Source organism: Notechis scutatus, chromosome 13, assembly GCF_049901735.1.
Source record: "Notechis scutatus isolate UNSWTSFEM ecotype Mainland chromosome 13, rNotScu1.2, whole genome shotgun sequence".
Classification (NCBI taxonomy): Eukaryota; Metazoa; Chordata; class Lepidosauria; order Squamata; family Elapidae; genus Notechis; species Notechis scutatus.
Genome location: NC_142021.1, coordinates 9349682 through 9368757, shown reverse-complemented (window position 1 = coordinate 9368757; position 19076 = coordinate 9349682). Strand labels below are relative to the sequence as shown.

The window sequence follows — 19076 nt, the reverse complement described above, 5'->3', positions numbered from 1 at the left end:
TTTCTAACTTCCAATATTATGTGGTGTAATACCGGGTTGTGTCAGATCCGGAATTACAATAAACTTTGCCAATTTGATGTTATTCTAAACAAAAGAAATTATTATGGAAGACGGACTTTGCCGTTTTCCTTTTGAATAGATTTCATCACTTGGAAACCTGCACCGAATTGAGGTTTTCTGGGATGCTGACACTTTCTTTTTCTTTCTTTCTTTCTTTCTTTCTTTCTTTCTTTCTTTCTTTCTTTCTTTCTTTCTTTCTTTCTTTCTTTCTTTCTTTCTTTCTTTCTTTCTTTTCTTTTCTCTCTCTCTCTCTCTCTCTCTCTTTCTTTCTTTCTTTCTTTCTTTCTTTCTTTCTTTCTTTCTCTCTCTCTCTCTCTCTCTCTTTCTTTCTTTCTTTCTTTCTTTCTTTCTTTCTTTCTTTCTTTCTCTCTCTCTCTCTCTCTCTCTCTTTCTCTCTCTCTCTCTCTTCTTTCTTTCTCTCTCTCTCTCTCTCTTTCTTTCTTTCTTTCTTTCTTTCTTTCTCTCTTCTTCCAGGGGCCACCTACTTTTTCAAGGGCAAGGAGTATTGGAAAGTTTCGGACAGCAACCTGGAGGCCGAGTCAGGCTATCCCCGCTCCATTGCAAAAGACTGGCTGGTGTGCAGCGACATGCAAGCCGATGCACCAGAACCAGCCGAGCGCTCCAGGACCGGAGGGCGTTCCAAGCAGGGGTATCACGATGAAAGCCGCTCAGAAAGCGAAGTCTGCTCCTGTACCTCGTCTTCCTCCGACCTCCGAGCCTGCCCCTCTCTCAGACTCTGCGGCGGCCTGGTCTTGGTCCCTCTTTGGACAGCGGTGTTGGTGCACGGACCTCTATGACCGATGGAGTCGCTTTGGATTGCAGCATATTTCCGGGGTGCAAATGGACACTGGGTTGGCCTCCCCCGTCGCAGTGGCGTTCAGGAAACCGACATCTAACATTCCTAGCAATGCGATGTGGAATTAAGTTTCAAATTCTCCATGAGAAGCAAAAGAGCATTTTTTTTAAATTATCACCACGATTCTTATTGTTGTTCTGGTTTCCTTCGGTTGGCTGGAGATGGGTTTAATGGTTCCCGTTTTATTTTTATAATTTAACTTGCTTTCACCGCCAGACTTTGCAGGTTTCTCACTCCCCACGGTCTCCTCTTTTCCCCAGCACACAAACCACAGATCATATTGTGTGCTGTTCCCCCAGCATACAAACCTACGAATAAAAGTTTTGGACCTGCCACCTAGTCCTATCCATTCCCATGGGGTTTATTTGCTCTCTTTGGCTTGGGGGGATTTGAAATAGATTCCACACACACCCCTTCATCTCCTGGCAAACAAAAAAATGGAAAAAGGAAAAAAAAACACACCCCAACCAATAGATGAATTGCTGGTCAAGGTGGAAGAACCTCTGAGAATTTAGTCCCCAGGGAATGTGGGGGGGGGAATTGTAGGGTGTGATTACAGTTAGTCTTTGGCTTACAACCACAGTTGGGTCCAAAAGGCCCGTTGTGAAGCAAGGCCCTTGCTGTGCGAGTTTTGTCCCATTTTACAATATGTTTCTGCTGTTGTTGTTAAGTGGACTAGGTGAATCTGCCTTCTTCCATTGACTTTGGCTTGTCGGGTGTTGGCTAGGAAAGGGAATCAGGACACTGCAACTGTCATAAGTGCATGCCAGTTGCCAAGTATCTAAATTTCGATCAGAATAGAATAGAATAGAATAGAATAGAATAACAGTACATTAGAATAGAAGAGAGTAGAAGAGATGAGAGGAGAAAAGAGGAGAGGAAAGAAGAGAAGAGAAGAGAAGAGAAGGGAAGAGAAGAGAAGAAAAGAAAAGAAAAGAAAAGAAAAGAAAAGAAAAGAAAAGAAAAGAAAAGAAAAGAAAAGAAAAGAAAAGAAAAGAAAAGAAAAGAGAGAATGGAATAGAGTAGAGTAGAGTAGAGTAGAATAGAATAGAATAGAATAGAATAGAATAGAATAGAATAGAATAGAATAGAATAGAATAGAATGGCTAAGACGCTGAGCTTGTCGATCAGAAGGGTTGGCAGTTCGGCAGTTTGAATCCCTAGCACTGCGTAATGGAGGGAGCTCCAGTTTCTTGTCCCAGCTTCTGCCAACCTAGCAGTTCAAAAGCATGTAAAAATGCAAGTAGAAAAATAGGCACCACTTTGGTGGGAAGGTCACAGCGTTCCGTGCATTTTTGGCGTTTAGTCGTGCCGGCCACATGACCACGGAGATGTCTTTGGATAGGGCTGGCTCTTCGGCTTTGTGACGGAGATGAGCACCCCCCCCCCCCAGAGCCAGAAATGACTAGCAAATATGTGCTAGGGGAACCTTTACCTTTTACCTTACCTTAGAATAGAAGAGAGTAGAAGAGAAGAGAGAATAGGAGAGGAGAGGAGGGGAGAGGAGAGGAGGAGAGAGGAAGAGAGGAGAGGAGAATGGAGTGGAATAGAACACAATAAAAGAGAATAGAATAGAATAATAACTTTATTGTCACTTTGAATGTACACTAATCATCATACATTAAAATGAATTTTCGTCGCATACAGCTCTCAAAGGCTCACCACCTCCAATATACACTACATAATATAACAGAATGAACAAATAAACACAGATAAATACAGAATTAGGCATATAGCCACATATATTATATCCTGTAATCACAGGGAAGCTGCAACAGTCGTAAGTGTGAAAAACGGTCTTAAGTCCCCCTTTTTTCAGCACCTTTGTAACTGCGACCACTAAAGGAATGGTTGTAAGTCAAGGACTACATGTATAGCTAGTCCTCAACTTACAACAATTCGCTCAGTGACTGTTTGCGTTTACAACGGCTCTGAACAAAAGGGACTGAGGGCCGTTTTTCACGCTTACAACCTTTGTAGCATGCCCAGGAACAATGTGGTCCCAAATTCAGATGCTTGGCAACTGACTTGAATTTATGACAATCAGAGTGTCCTGGGGTCATGCAATTCCCTTTTGCATCTTTCTGACAAGTAAAATCCACGGGGAAGCCAGATTCGCTTAACGATTGCGTGACAATGAAAAGTGAGAACAATCAACCAGTGGAACCGCTTGCTCTCAGAAGTTGTGGGAGCTTCATCACCGGAGGCTTTCAAGAAGAGACTGGACTGCCATCGGTCAGAAATGATGGAGTCTCCTGCTTGGGCAGGGGGTTGGACTAGATGACCTACAAGGTCCCTTTCAACTCTGTTAATCTGAATCTATTTAAGATGATCAAAGGCCTGGAGGCTCAAACATACAATGAACAGTTGCAGGAACTGGGCCTGGCTAGTCTAGGGAAGAGAAGGACCAGGGGAGACAGGAGAGCAGGGTTCAAATATCTGAGGGGCTGCCACAGAGAGGAAGAAGGGGGTCAAGCTGTTTTCCAAGGCACCTGAAGGCCAGACAAGGAATCATGGATGGAAACTGAACAAGGAGAGATTCAACCTGGAAATAAGGAGAAACTTTCTGACAGTGAGAGCAATCAACCCATGGAACAGAAGTTGCCTTTGGAAGTTGTGGGAGCTTCATCAGTGGAGGCTTTCAAGAAGAGACTGGACTGCCATCGGTCAGAAATGGTGTTGTAGGGTCTCCTGCTTGGGTGGAGGGTTGGACTAGATGACCTACAAGGTCCCTTCCAACTCTGATTATCTGTTATCTGACTAATTTTAACAACTGCAGTGATTCCCTTAACAACTTGTGGCAAGAAAAGTCGTAAAATGCCGCAAAACCCACGTAACAAACATCTTAATTAGCAACATAAATTATGTTGGGCTCAATTGTGGTTATAAGTCAAGGATGACCTGCATGGCCTAATTATGATTTCAAATGAGGGGAAAAAAAACTCATGCGTTGCCAGATGAGGGCAGCAGAGATTATTAAATTGGCAGAAACGAAGCCAGAAGTTTAGAAACCGAAGTGATTTTTGTAACAAGTGCTCCGCCCAGTATATTTATTTCAATGCTGGGGGTTGCATTGCTCCGAGAAAAAAAAAAACTTTGATTTTTGCATCAAAAGCCTTAAAGGCCGTTGATTTTGTCATTGGGAAAAATTAAACTCCAACTTCAACCAGCTCCAGGAGATTATAAAAACCTGAACCGGCAAATTGCACAAAAAAGTTGGTTTTCGTGTTCTTGAATGCAGGGATGTAATCCTGTGATGTTGTGTTATTTGCAAAGAAAGGTGCTGTGGGGTTTTTCCCAAGGAGAAAACAAAAGAGAGAATGGGAGGTCCAGTTGCGGAGACGGGAGATTTTCTGGAAATTGTGACTTTTGAAAAGAAACGCATCTCGGTTGAAGTCTGCAGAGATTCTCAGTCATCCAAGTTGTGGTTGTCCCAATGGTTCTTTTTCAAGAGGCAACTGGACTTTCTTGTTTTTCTTTTAGAAGACGTTTCACTTCTCATCCAAGAAGCTTCTTCAGCTCTGACTGGATGGTGGGGAATGGAAGGATTTATCTTCTTTGCAGACAGCTGGTCATTTGCATCCTTTTGGAGGGTCGTTGAGGCCCCTTGGGGGTTTATCTGCACCTGGGTGGTGCTCCTGGTTCCTGTAGTCTTCAATTTTTGGACACAGGACACAGATAAACCTCCAAGTGCCTCAACGACCTTCCAAAAGGATGCAAATGACCAGCCGTCTGCAAGGAGTGTAAAATCCTTCCATTCCCTACCATCCAGTCAGAGCTGAAGAAGCTTCTTGGATGAGAAGTGAAACGTCTTCGAAAGAAAAAACAAGAAAGTCCAGTTGACTCCTGAAAAAGCACCTTCTTGGTTGAAGGTTGAAGGTTTGGATTTTCAACACACAACGGAGAAGAAAGCAAGTAGATGGACATCTGTCCACCATCCAGAGTGTAAGTGGAGAAATAGGTTGCTTTGCATGTCACACGCTAAGCTGTGTTTTGCTAATCCTAGGTGTGGAAGAAGCCCTGGTGGATTGGAGTCCTACTTCACTACCCGTGAACCATTTTGATAAAGACTCCTGACCATGTTCATGCAACCTTTAATTTCAGAATCAAATAAGCTGCTCCATAATTTATGTTGAGACTCTGGAAAGAGTGCAGAAAAGAGCAATAAAGGATGATTAACGGGCTGGAAACTAAGACCTATGAAGAAGGATTGCAAGAATTGGGTATATTTAGTGAAAAGAACTCTGGGCGGGCGGGGGGATAGGGTAGTAGTGTTCCAATATTTGAGGGGCTGCCCCAAAGATGATGGGGGCAAACTATTTATCAAAGCATCAAAAAACAAGATGAGAGAATGGATGGAATGCTGCAACCAGTACTACCAAAAAAGATTTTGAGATTTTGGAAATAGTGCAAAGAAGAGCAACGAAGATGATCAAAGGCCTGGAGACCAAACTGTATGAAGAACGGCTGCAGGATTTGGGTCTGGCTACTCTAGAGAAAAGAAGAATTAGGAATGACATGATAACAGTGTTCCAGTATCTGAGGGGCTGCCCCAAAGAAGAGGGAGTCAAGCTATTCTCCAATGCACCAGAGGGCAGGATAAGAAACAATGGATGGAAACTAATCAAGGAGAGAAGCAGCCTTGAATTAAGGAGAAACTCCCTAACAGTGAGGACAATTAACCTGTGGAACATCCTCCCTTCAGAAGTTGTGGGTGCTCCATCACTGGAGGTTTTTAAGAAGAGTCTAGATTCTAGATAGTCACTTAGTATCGGCAGGGATGGGATTTTTAACAACTGGTTCTGTGGGCGTGGCTTAGGTGGTGGGCGTGACTTGGTGGTCATGTGACTGGGTGGTCATGGCTTGGTGGTCATGTGACTGGCTGGGCGTGGCCAACTCAAAATCACTCACATCGAGGCACGCATCTCCTCGCCTGGCCTCTCATGACTGTGGGGATGCTGCAACAGTCGTAAGTGTGAAAAATGGTCATAAGTCACTTTTTTCAGTGCCATTGTAACTTTGAATGGTCACTCCACACAAGCAAAGTACCAGCAAAGGAGGGAAAAATAACTCCAGAGAAGTTCCTGAGACAGGAAGTCTAGTCCTGCCAAGAATGTAATAAGGGTTAACGGAGAGGCAGTTTCTGTAAGCAACACCAGAATGTTTCCTTCCTGCCTTCCTTACAGGATTAGGCCAGTAATTTCTTCTAACAACCGGTTCTCCTAACTGCTTAGAATGTTAACAACCGGTTCTAGAGAATAGGTGCGAACCTGTAGAATCCCACCCCTGAGTATAGGTTCTCCTGCTTGAGTAGGGGGCAGGACTAGAAGACCTTAAAGGTCCCTTCCAGCTTTATTCTATTCTATTCTATTCTATTCTATTCTAATTCTAGGAGAGAATCAACCTAGAACTAATGAGAAATTTCCTAATGATGAGAACAACCAATCAGAGGAATGCCTTACCTTCAGAAGTTGAGGGTGCCCCATCACTGGAGGCTTTCAAGAAGAGACTGGGCAGCTATTTATCTGAAATAGTATAGACAAGGAATTGGATTAGATGACCTTCAAACTCCCTTCCAACTCTGTTATTCTATGTTCTAATTTAGTGCAACCTGCAAGGTTAGGTTGATGCTACCTTCACAGGACAGAAATGGTAGTGTTGGCACCTTTCCTTGGATTCTTGACCCAAAAAAGTTGGATTCTCTCAATTTTGACCCTTCCTAGCTTGGATTCTTGTGAAGTGGAATCTCCTCTCCCTTTTTTTCTTTTTCTTTCTTTCTTTCTTTCTTTCTTTCTTTCTTTCTTTCTTTCTTTCTTTCTTTCTTTCTTTTTCTTTCTTTCTTTCTCTTTTCATTCTTTCCTTCTTTCTTTCTTTCTTTCTTTCTTTCTTTCTTTCTTTCTTTCTTCTTTCTTTCTTTCTTTCTTTCTTTCTTTCTTTCTTTCTTTCTTTCTTTCTTTTTCTTTCTCTCTCTCTCTTTCTTTCCCTGTGTCTTTGATACACGATGAATGCAGACATTAGTTCCACCCGCTGATAAGGATCTTGGCAGTCAACCGTAGGATAATAAAAACAAACTGGAAATTAATGGCTGGCACAGAGACCATTCAATCACCTAGTTTGTTGATATGGACCATTGCCAGCTCAAAAGCTTTGCTGATAGCCAACAAAGTCTACCTGCACAGTAAAATGAGCAATAAAATGTGTTACAACTGGATTTCCTAGGAAATTCCAGGGAGGAAACTGCAAAAATCTCTGGTAGGCATTTGCTGTTGGGTTGGTGCTCAGAATGTTGTCCTTCAACCGCCTTCCTTGTTTCCTATCTGTGAAAGTTATCATGGTTTTTCATTACAGGTTGTCTACAACTTACGACCACAAATTAGGACCAGTATTTTCATGCTAAGCAAAGTGGTTATACCTTAAACCTCACACACACACACACACACATACCTTGTCCCAAAGTTGCTTCTTGTTTTTTCTTTGAAGATGTTTCCCTTCTCATCCAAGAAGCTTCTTCAGCTCTGACTGGATGGAGGGCAATGGAAGGATTTATACTTCTTGGAGACAGCTGGTCATTTGCATCCTTTTTAGAGGGTCGTTGAGGCCACTTGGAGGTTTATCTATGTCCTCAGGGTCACCTGAGTGGTGTCAAAGTTCCCACAGTCTGCAATGTTTCCCTGAAAATCCATTCACACTCCCACACCATTTGAACGGTGTTCATCCCAAAGAGCATGGCTAAAAATCTATGGAGATTTTCAGTCCTCCAGGTGATGGTTGTCCCAAAGGTGCTTTTTCAAGAGGCAACTGGACTTTCTGGTTTTTTCTTTGAAGACATTTCCCTTCTCATCCAAGAAGCTTCTTCAGCTCTGACTGGATGACTGGTGCCTTGGTTATTTTCCTGGAAAACGTCACACTTCTCATCTACGAAGGTGAACTGAATGGAGTGAAGTCAGAACTCAGAAAGCTTCTTGGATGAAAAGCAAAATGTTTTCAAAGAAAAAAATTTTTAAAAAAAAAAGTCCAGTTGCCTTTTGGAAAAGCACCTCCGAGATTCCCTAAACCTGGTTCAGAATTTGGAAAGAGATTTGTGCTGTTCGGTTGTTTTGTAGAAGAAAGGATCTCAGTTTGGTGTTTGATTCAGGAGTGGCGATAGCAGTCTTGGAAACCTACCACGAGACTCCAGAATTGGATTCGAGAAGAAAAGAAAAGACCTGATGGGATTCAGCCAAACAAAAGATATTTGAAAGGAATTGTTCTGACCAAGGCTGATTGAGACACTAACAAACACACATTAGTCCCAAAACCCTTTTTTCTTTATTTCAACAGCTGTGAATTTTAGTCATTCACAGCCCATAATGAGTCTCCAACAGTTTGTAAATAGTCCCATGGAAGTCTGCCAAAGTCCTTCAGGATAAGTCTGATAAGCACACACCTTTATCTTCCTTAAAATGCTGCCAATGACTTAATTTCCAATTAGTTGTACGAGGCTACCCAGAGCCCAAATTCAACACAGAGCTTCCCGTTTCAAACTAACCAGTACGAACAAAGTTGCTTCCTGCAAAGATTCCTGTCCCTTTGCTCCTCCTTTATGTCTAATGGGAGGGCCAATCATCTCCAAGCCTTACTCCTGAGTTGCCCCTTTTGTCTTAGCTATTCTTACCTTCTGGCAGCTCTGCACACATGTGCACTGGGAACAGGCTCCCCTTGTTCCTCTGCCTCGCTGCTGTCAGATTCTGGAGGCTCCGGAGTCAGCACAAAAATTCCCAGATAGCCTTGGCCCCATCTCTGTATCAGACACAGGACCCTCGTCCGAGTCCTCCCCAGACTCCCAGACTGGTCCCTGTTCCTCCCCACTGTCTGACTCTGCTGCCATCTCTGCAGGTTGCCAGTGGACCACAACAGGAACGTCAAGGATTACGGCAAGCGTGAAGCAGCGAACTGACCACTAGAAAAGGAAATTTGTTAACTCAGGGTTTGAATTGTGAAATCCTTGGTGCTCTTTGAGCTGGGTGGTTTTCTACTAGCCCTGATGATGTTACCTAGTTGGGTTATGAAACGTCTGCAAGGAAAACAACCCAGCTCAGAGAGCACCAAGAACTCCCCAGCGGTGAAGTGAGTTCTCCCTATGGACATGATCTCATCCTTACTCTATGAAAAACTTGCTTCCTTTCCTGTATGACGCAGCCGAGCTTCACATGGGTGTTCTCCTTGGTCACGCTGCGGTAACGTGATCTTACCGAGACACTTTTACTAATCAAGTTGTGCGACTCTTTGCAAATCCCAAGACAGGCCAGGGAAAGGGTGCCTGACGTCACAGACCTGGTGTGGAGAACAGCTCTTGGGTTGCCGCCAATGTCATGGGGAGTGACCGAGAGAATTGGCATCTGCCTGGGATCTCCTGCACACCTCTGGATCCCTCCAGAGGAGAACCAGAACAGATGAAGTTTGAAATACGATCCTTAAATTGTTGGCTTCTGGCAGGGCAGCCTCCAACAGCTCTGTTAACATGACCTCGTTTCAAAGGATACCAAAACAGGTTGAGCTACTCTGGAATAATTGCAAGGCAGCGCAGACAAAAATGAGGAGATAATTCTCCTGAGATATGTAGAGTTAAGGAGCTTATCTCTTTCATTCTATAGGATGGCCGGTTTTCAGCTTCACTGCTCAGGCCCCCTTGTAGAATTGGCTGGTGGGCTTGAGCTGGTCTGTGGGGTGGGTCTTGAAGATCTGGTCTGGACTTAGTGGAGAGATCCACAGGCCAGGAGAGTGGAGCAGTTTGTCAAAATACATCCTGAAAGTTCACTCAAATCATTCTGGGATTCATGGTTGTTTGGGCTGTTGCTGTCGCTCAGAGTTGATGTCATTTTGATGTTGGTGGTTGAGATGGACATGAGACCTCACATTTGGGATCTCGGGCGGTCCAAGGGCGATCCCTATAACCATGTGAAAAGAGCCAGGTAAATCTTGAGGTCCATCCTTTCAGATGCATCCTTTGAGATATCCATCAAATCCAAGGTAGAATATGTTGATTTATTTGGACTAGAGTCTCTTTTGCTTCCTTTCAATTAAAATCTACATATCATTTAATACTGGATATAGAGACAATATGCTAAAATTGTTTTCCTTCCTTCCTTCTTTCCATCCAACTATCCTTCTACCCTTCCTCTCTTTCTTTCTTTCTTTCTTTCTTTCTTTCTTTCTTTCTTTCTTTCTTTCTTTCCTTTCTTTCTTTCCTTCTTTCTTTCTCTTTCTTTCTTTCCTTCCTTTCCCTCCTTCCCTCCCCTCCCCTCCCCTCCCCTCCCTCATTTCCTTTTTTCCTTTGTTCCACCCTTCATCTATTCTTTTTCCTCCCTCCCTCCCTTCCCCTTTTTCCTTCCTTCCTCCCTTTCTCTTTTTCTTTCCTCCCTTTCTCTCTCCCTCCCCCTTCCATTCCTCCTTTGTTTTTCCTTCCTTCCTTCCTTCCTTCCTTCCTTCCTTCCTTCCTTCCTTCCTTCCTTCCTTCCTTCCTTCCTTCCCTCCCTCCCTCCCTCCCTCCCTCCCTCCCTCCCCCCTTCCCCCTCTCCCTCCTGTGGTTTCTCATTACTGTACTTATTTTCTTTTTCTTACTTTTCTTTCAAGCTTGTTATTTGTACTTTTGGGGAAAATTAGGCGTTTTGTGCATTTTTTCAAATTTGCTAGGAAATCAGTGTCCCTTTCTAAATTGATATGCACAGCGTTAGGGCAACAGAACAAAACTCTGCCTTTGTACCTCTGATCATGCTATAAGTGAATTTCCAGGTGAAAATGGAAAATTACTGGCTTCAGTTGCAATTCCGGTGCAGTGTGTGTAGTGTATTTATACACACATACGTATGCACAGAAGTCTAAAATTGGCATATTTAAGTCACTGACTGCACTCTCTATACCTATTGTGCACAGATGTGCGATGTGGCTCCTTCCCAGTTCTTTCTACTTGCTTTATATTGTCTGCAACTGCAGGTAGCAAGGACGCCTATGCCTACACCCACCATAGTGATGCAAACTTTTGGAACGACCACTAGGCGGCAGCCACACGCAAACATACTCTGCCTCTCTACTGCCTTCTAGAGGTCATCTGAATTCTTGCAACCCAGATTTGGTTCTCCTACCTATGACCATGGCCTCATCTCACCCAGAAGGCCACACATACTTCTGAGCCCCAGCATGGATGATACCTCATCACAGCATCTCTTGCTAGTGATGTAACTGAGAGCTCAACGCAACCAGGCTGGGCTCCACATCTTAGTTTTGCCTATGAGCAACCAAAGTGTGAATCCACAACACTCCGATGGACTCCCAGGGCTACTTGAGGTCACCAGTTCAGGGAAGGCCCATTTCCCAGGCTGGGGCCAATTCATTAATTTAATGACATAATTAATTCCCAGGATTCTTTGTGAATCAGCTGAGGACTTTTCCTACCTCATCGCTGGAGCTGAAGAGCTCAATGTCCCGTCTTGCTCTTCGACAGCATGGCTCTTGTGACTGGTCAGCAGCTCAACACTAGCATCATCATTATTATTATTAACAATAATATTTATTTGGGCCCTTGGTTTCTTTTGTTGAAAGATCAAACTGGTGGATGATTCACTCCGGTGCTGGAATCAAACTGACTCATTACAGGAAGACAAAAAACGTCAGAAACGTCAGTAACTTCACCAACTATTTCCAGAAATTCAACTTGCAAAGGTGCACTATGAAGTGCGAGTTAAAAACACCCAGCTGGTTGGGAGTGCAATATTCAAAGAGTGAATAGGAAATGCTAGTTTAAATTAGGTGTTTTTCATCCCTGGCAACTGTTAAGATGTGTGGACTTCAACTCCCAGAACTCATGCTGTGGCTGAGGAATTCTGGGAGTTGAAGTCCACACATCTTAAAGTTGGGAAAGTTGAAAAACCTTGCTTTAAAGTTTTTTTCTGCCAAAAAAAAACCGAGATGGATTTGTCTATGGAGCTGGCAAAAACCTGTGCCACTTGTTTTCTTTTTTCTTCTGTGTATCTTCTCTTCCCTTCTATTTCTTCTTCTTTTCTATTTTCTCTTTTCTTCCCCTCCTCTCTTCCCTTCTATTTTCTTTTCTCTCCTCTTCTCCTCTTCTATTTCTTCTTCTCTTCTCCTCTCTTCCATTCTATTTCTTCTTCTCTTCTCTCCTATTTCTTCTTCTTTTCTCCTCTCCCCTCCTCCCTTCTACTTCCTCTTCTCTTCTTCCCTTCTCCTCTCCTATCCTCTCTTTCCTTCTATTTCCTCTCCTCTCCTCTTCTCCGCTCCCCTCCCCTTCTCTTCAAGCCCACCTCCATCTCCACCTCCACCTCCACGCTTTGCTACGTGGTTGGTGCCTATCATCACACACAGAGAATCGCAATTGCAGCCCTAAGCATTTCCTGTTTATCTCTAGTTCAACCAGTAACTTAGCATCCCAACTAAGACAAGGTCATCCTTAGAATATAAGAAGCTGCCACCTAATACACCAATCTGTGTTGTTGTTGTTGTTGTTGTTATTTACACAAAAATGACAGCATACACAGCAAATGAGATAACCATGCTGGCTTTCATATCACAAATCACTAGTCGAACCCTTCCCAAGAGTTTAGGACTGCGTGATGTACCAGCAGATTATGAATGATGTATCGCCTGAAAAGAAATCCCTTCCAAATGCAAAACACAAGCAGAGGAGTTTCAGTTTCACTTTCACTTTCACAGCAGCACCAAGTAGCTTTAGTACAGAACAGTTGAGCTAAGCCACGCCCAGGCTCCTTGCTGTCTCTTTTTTGCTCACACGGCGAACACTCTTTCAGTTTTCAAACAGCCCTCAACTTTCTCACACATTGACAGGACGCTAGCCAGATGAATAGGATGGAAGCTGGTAGGGAGAGGCAGAATTTCCCCCCTCTCCTTATTTTCATCCCCAAAAACTAAGCCTGACCACGTAGTTTCATAACGAAGCACAGATATCGAGGTAGCAATATAATAAAGAGCAGCAGATAGGGAAGCCGGAGGCAGAAGACGGAGCTTCTATGTTTAGTCACTTCCGTGTATAGCGTAAAGTAGCAGCTTTGGGAAAGAGCTGGATGCAAACTTTTCTCCCCGGATGTACCTGCAAGGAAGCCGTCTTCTTTTTCAGAAAAGTTTTGCTTCTGAGCAAAATGAAACTTCTTGGTATGGCTTTCTGCAAGGTGTGCAAAACAACCCAATGGATAGAGCAGCGAGCAGCTTCTTGTGGTGAACCAAGCGGGCATCTCTTCAGCTTCACTCTCGCAGCTCGCTTCCTGTTCCCATCCAGCCTGTGAGGCTTTTACTTTACTTCACAGCCTCCTCATATTTCTCCGGGTAGGTCCCCACCCATCCAGGCTAAGTCGAACCCCATGTCCGGCTGCTCCTTTTTTTTCATAAGCTGGCAACTGTCCCCAGGACAGATGCTGATGTTGGGCCTGTTTGCAGGAGCTTGAGCTGGTAACAGTGGAAGGGCAGAAGAACAATTGTGCAGCTTGGACAGAGATGGACAGAACTGAAGAAGCCAAGGTCCACCAAAAATAAATCAGGGCATGGCAAAAAAAAACCTCAACCATATCACCCCCTTCCTCCAAGAATTAGAGATAGATAGATAGATAGATAGATAGATAGATAGATAGATAGATAGATAGATAGACAGACAGACAGACAGACAGACAGACAGACAGACATAGATAATATAGATGATAGATAGATAGATAGATGGATGGATGGATGGATGGATGGACAGATAGATAGATAGATAGATAGATAGATAGATAGACAGATAGACAGATAGACAGACAGAGGTAGATAGATAGATAGATAGATAGATGATGGATGGATGGATGGATGGATGGATGGATGGATGGATGGATGGATGGATGGATGGATGGACGGACGGACGGACAGACAGACAGACAGACAGACAGACAGACAGACAGACAGACACATAGATAATATAGATGATAGATAGATAGATAGATAGATAGATAGATAGATAGATAGATAGATAGATAGATAGATAGATAGACAGACAGAAAGAGAGAGAGAGAGAGAGATACATAGATAACATAGATGATAAATAGATATAGATAGATTGATATATAGATAGATACATAGATAATTAGATGATAGATAGATAGATAGATAGATAGATAGATAGATAGATAGATAGGCAGGCGTAGATAGATAGATAATTAGATGACATAGATAGATAGATAGATAGATAGATAGATAGATAGATAGATAGATAATTAGATGATAGATAGATAGATAGATAGATAGATAGATAGATAGATAGATAGATAGATAGATAATATAGATGATAGATAGATAGATAGATAGATAGATAGATAGATAGATAATATAGATGATAGATAGATAGATAGATAGATAGATAGATAGATAGATAGAGAGATAGAGAGATGGACAGAGAGATAGATACATAGATAATATAGATGATAGATAGATAGATAGATAGATAGATAGATAGATAGATAGATAGATAGATAGATAGATACATAGATAGATACATAGATACATAGATACATAGATAATATAGATGATAGATAGATAGATAGATAGATAGATAGATAGATAGATAGATAGATAGATAGATACAGATACATAGATACATAGATAATATAGATGATAGATAGATAGATAGATAGATAGATAGATAGATAGATAGATGGATAGATGGATAGATAGATAATATAGATGATAGCTAGATAGATAGATAGATAGATACATAGATAGATAGATACATAGATACATAGATAATATAGATGATAGATAGATAGATAGATAGATAGATAGATAGATAGATAGATAGATAGATAGATAGATAGACAGAGAGATAGATATATAGATATATAGATATATAGATATATAGATGATAGATAGATAGATAGATAGATGATATAAAAGATGGATGCTGGATGGATGGATGATATGATGGATAGACAAGATACATGATATATGTGATTAGATATATAGAAGATAGATCGATAGATCGATAGAGATAAATGAGATCAATATAGAGATATAGAATGATAGATGTGAGATGATAGATGATATACATAGATGATAAATATACATAGATGATAGATAGATAATATAGATAGAACACACAGACAGAGAGAGAGAGAGAAAGAGAGAGACAGAGGGGAGAGGGAGAGAGAGAGAGAGGACAGACAAGATGGATGCTGGATGGATGATATAGATGGATAGACCACATACATGATATATGTGATTATATATGTAGAAGATAGATTGATAGATCGATAGAGATAAACAAGATCAATATAGAGATATAGAATAGAATGATAGAATGAGAGATGATAGACAGACAGACAGACAGATCATAGGGATGATAGATAAGGTAGATAAAATAGATAAGTTGATGAAGGACAGTTAACTTGCAGATGCCTTGGAAAAACATTCCAGAAGAATGGAATGGCAAACTATATTTGGGCCGTTATCATGAGAAGTACATGGACATATGCATTGCTGTGGGGGCACAGTGATTAGAATGCGGGCTAATTCTGCCGACTGCCAGCAGTTCGATCTTCATCGATTCAAGATTGACTCAGCCTTCCGTCCTACTGAGGTCTGTAAAATGAGGACCCAGATTATTCGGGGCAATAGGCTGATATTGTAAACTGCTTAGAGAGGGCTGGAAAGCACTGTGAAGTGGTATATAAGGCTAAATTCTATAGCTATATCGAAGAAACTACAGAGAGATTACCTTGGCTGTACATATTCATTCGGGAAAGATCAACAAGTTCAACAAAATGTTCTTGGGACCCAGAGGGGTTGAGGTCCCCCATGCCATGGAATCAGAAAGCGATCTAACCCAGGCACCATGCTTATAAACCATGTAGATGTGCAGATTCAGCAAGCTGTGGAAGAATCAGTAAACTATGGTCAGGTTTGACAAGAACTTGGTCTTGCTGACTGGAAAATCTGGGAGTGGCCATCAAAGAACATCTGGTGAGTACCAGGTAAGGGCAGAGTGACCACAGGAATTAGCCTAACAAAGGGAAGGATTACTCAGCACCCCTGGTTCAACTTTTTGACGTCTACCCTTCCCAGAATGACTCCAGTGGAATTCTCCCAAACTCATGCACACCCCACTATGTCCTTGCAGCCAGGGTATTGTCCGTGACATCACTAATTTGTTATATAATCAAGCAACTACTTAGCATAATGAGCCCAATCTTGATCATTAAGCAGTGATACATCCAATACTTTCAAAGCTGAAAGGATGACAAAGAGTTGCCACCTCTTTTTATCCAAAATCTGGATTATTTAGGCCAATGTTCTCATGAAGCCAAGTAGGATGTTTAGAGGAAATTGCACAGGTAAATATTGCCCAATGCACAAAGTAAATAGAAGCACATACTTTGTCAAAATTATTCTCCCCCTCCTCTTCCTCTTCTCCTCCTCCCCCTCTTCTTCCTCCTCTTCTTCTTCCTCCTCCTCTTCTTCCTCCTCTTCTCTTCTTCTTCCTCCTCCTCCTCCTCTTCTTCTTCTTCCTCCTCCCCCCTCCCTCCTCTATCTCGTCCTCCTTCTCAAACGATTTATGTTTGACCAATACTTTTGTGTGGATAGTCACACCAGAAAGCAAGAATTCCTCCCTTTTGTTAGGATTGACTTCCATAAGATCTAAGGCCAACCAAGGCCAGACCGAGCGAGCCTGGGACTGGGTGACTCATAGCTTTCTTGGCAGATGACCATGAATCGGTAAAATGGTTCAATGGAGTGTTCTTCCTGACACATACCTATCTCACATCTGACGATAGAGGATGGAATAGCATAGACTGCAAACATCTACCTGTATTGGGCTACCAGTAGATGCAGGGGGACTAGCCACGTGTATTGGACCACAATTCCCATCTAGCATGTACGCTCCTCGTGGTCATTGGAGATGGAAGGATGCAGATGGAAAGCAACGCTCTTACTGAAGGCTTGCTTCTCTGATTCAAGGCACCAGAGATCATGCAACCTTCTCTTGGATGCTGTTGCGGAATGTATGAATCCATAGGGGACAAAAGAAGATCCAGGCTGGAATAATAATTGTTTAACACACTCAACTGTGCATCTGTTTTGGTAATCTGTTGTTTGAGAAAGATTTGGAAATAAAGTTGACCACAGGGTGAAGAAGATTGAGTGGTGGGATTTGGCCTTTAGGAAAGAGAATACAAGTTTGGAGTCCATCAATCATTTTCACATCAGGGAAATCCATCCTTTCTTCCTCCCTCCCTCCCATTTTCCCTCTCCCTTCCTTTTTTCCCTCCCTCCCAGTTTCCTCCCTCCCTCCCTCTCTTCCCTCCCACTCATTGTCCCTTCCTTCCTTCCTCTTCCTTCTTATTTTCCTTCCTTCTCATTTTCCTTCCTCCTTTCCTTTCTTCCCTTCCTCCCTCTCATTTTCCTGCTTCCCTTCCTTCCCATTTTCCTTCCTTCCTTCCTCCTCCTTCTTATTTTCCTTCCCTCCTCCCTCCCATTTTCCTCCCTCCCTCCTTTTCTTCCCTCCCTCCCTCATTGTCCCTCCCTTCCTTCCTTTCCTCCCTCCCTCCCTCCCATTTTCCTCCCTCCCTCCCTCCCTTCCACTGGAGGAAGAGCCACAGGTGGGACACCTGGTTGGTGAAAGGCTTCTCAGCCCACAGGAGAGGAAGGAGTGGGAAGCATTTCAGAAGGAGAGAAATACTTTCAGATTTGCAAGATTCTGTCAATGGACCCTCACAATAAAGACACAGCGAGTTCAGCCTCGTAGGGCTGAAACGTGTTTTATCCCTTCTTTGCAACCTGCTGTTATCAATGGGAACGCGGGGATCAAATCCTGAGCCGTCTGCAAAGGGGCTGGGAATTAACTCCCCTCCCCCCATGAACACTCTCCATCCAAGGCTCACCCTCTGGCCAGGTGACATATGCACCTGTTTTTTGCCTAAAAAACAACAACAGTGGCTTGGCTTTGTGTTTGTTTGTTTGTTTGTAAACAGAGCTTTGCCTGCCTGGGATGGGATGGGAGGCCACAAGGAAAGAGTAGGAAAGGCAGGCACTTCAAAGCTGCCCAGAGGGAGGGAACACGCTACCTTCAGAAGGATAAACAACTGCAGACTTCATTTCAGAATAAGACCAGTGGCAGTTATTAGAACTCAATCCGCCTTGTAGGCGTTTGGGTAAATAATTAAGAGCAGATTATTACAACAGCAGAGGGAACTGCACAGGAATGGCGGTATTAATAAAAGAGCAGGGTGACTAATAATAATAGGGATTATAGCTATAAAAATAAGGCTAATACTTACAAAAAAAACATCACAGCATTCCCTTCCTAAGAATGGGGGGATGTGCAGTAGAAGCACAGAGTTGGGATGAAGTTAAATGTTTTGGTGTTTATAAACAGTTGTGGCTCTTAGGATGATACTGAGAATGTTTTAAGTGAGCTTTCTCCTCCTCCTCCTCCTCCTCCTCCTCCTCCCTTCTCCTTCTCCTCCTCCCTTCTCCTCCTCCTCCTTCCTCCTTTTTCCTCCTTCCCCTCCTCCTCCCTTCTCCTCTTCCTCCTCCCTCCTCCTCCTTCCTCCTCCTCCTCTCCTCCTCCTCCTCCCTTCTCCTTCTCCCTTCTTCTCCTTCCCCTCCTCCCTTCTCCTCTTCCTCCTTCCTTCTCCTTCCTCCTCCTCCTCCTCCTCCTCCTCCCCTCCTCCTCCTCCCTTCTCCTCCTTCCCCTCCTCCTCCTCCCTTCTCCTCCTCCTCCTCCTCCCTCCTCCTCCTCCTCCTCCTCTTCCTCTTCTTCTTCCTCCCCTTCTATTGCTCCTTCTTCTCCCCCTCCCCAGCCCAGCCTCTCCTTCTCGGCTAGCGGGCGCCTGACTCACCCGCGCGTCGGCTGCGCCTTTAAAAGGCCGCCCTCGCCGCCTCCCCGGCTGCTTCGGAGAGGCTGGACTTGGCTGGCTGGCTGCCCTGGGCTCGGCGGCGCCTGCGCTGCCCTTGCGAGCGACCGAGCGAGCGAGCCAGCGACTCCTTGCAAACCCAGCCAAGCCAAAGCCCGGCGGCGGCGGCAGCAGCAAAGCAGCGCAAGCGGCCAGTCGCTCGCCTCCCTCGGACCCCCCACCCTCCTCGCCGCTCTTGTTTGGGTGGGGGCGGACGTCCCCCGTGGCTTCCTCCA

General features: G+C 43.6%; 1 protein-coding gene and 1 long non-coding RNA gene across 4 annotated transcripts in view; one reads left to right on the top strand and one right to left on the bottom strand.

Moving 5' to 3' along the window:
- Positions 1–1249, top strand: part of MMP17 (matrix metallopeptidase 17) — an 87048-nt gene extending 85799 nt beyond the window's left edge. For all 3 annotated transcript variants that reach the window (XM_087942959.1, XM_087942961.1, XM_087942960.1), the window contains exon 10: positions 535–1249. In XM_087942959.1, coding sequence (XP_087799085.1) covers positions 535–857 — 323 coding nt within the window. In that variant the 3' untranslated portion in view covers positions 858–1249. The remainder of the gene's footprint in view (positions 1–534) is intronic.
- On the bottom strand, positions 826–13191 carry LOC148129619 (uncharacterized). Its single transcript, XR_015745280.1, has 3 exons — positions 13017–13191; positions 6379–6441; positions 826–961 (listed from the first exon to the last, which is right to left on the bottom strand). It is a non-coding gene; the product is annotated as an uncharacterized LOC148129619 (long non-coding RNA).
- Positions 13192–19076: the final 5885 nt, after the last annotated feature.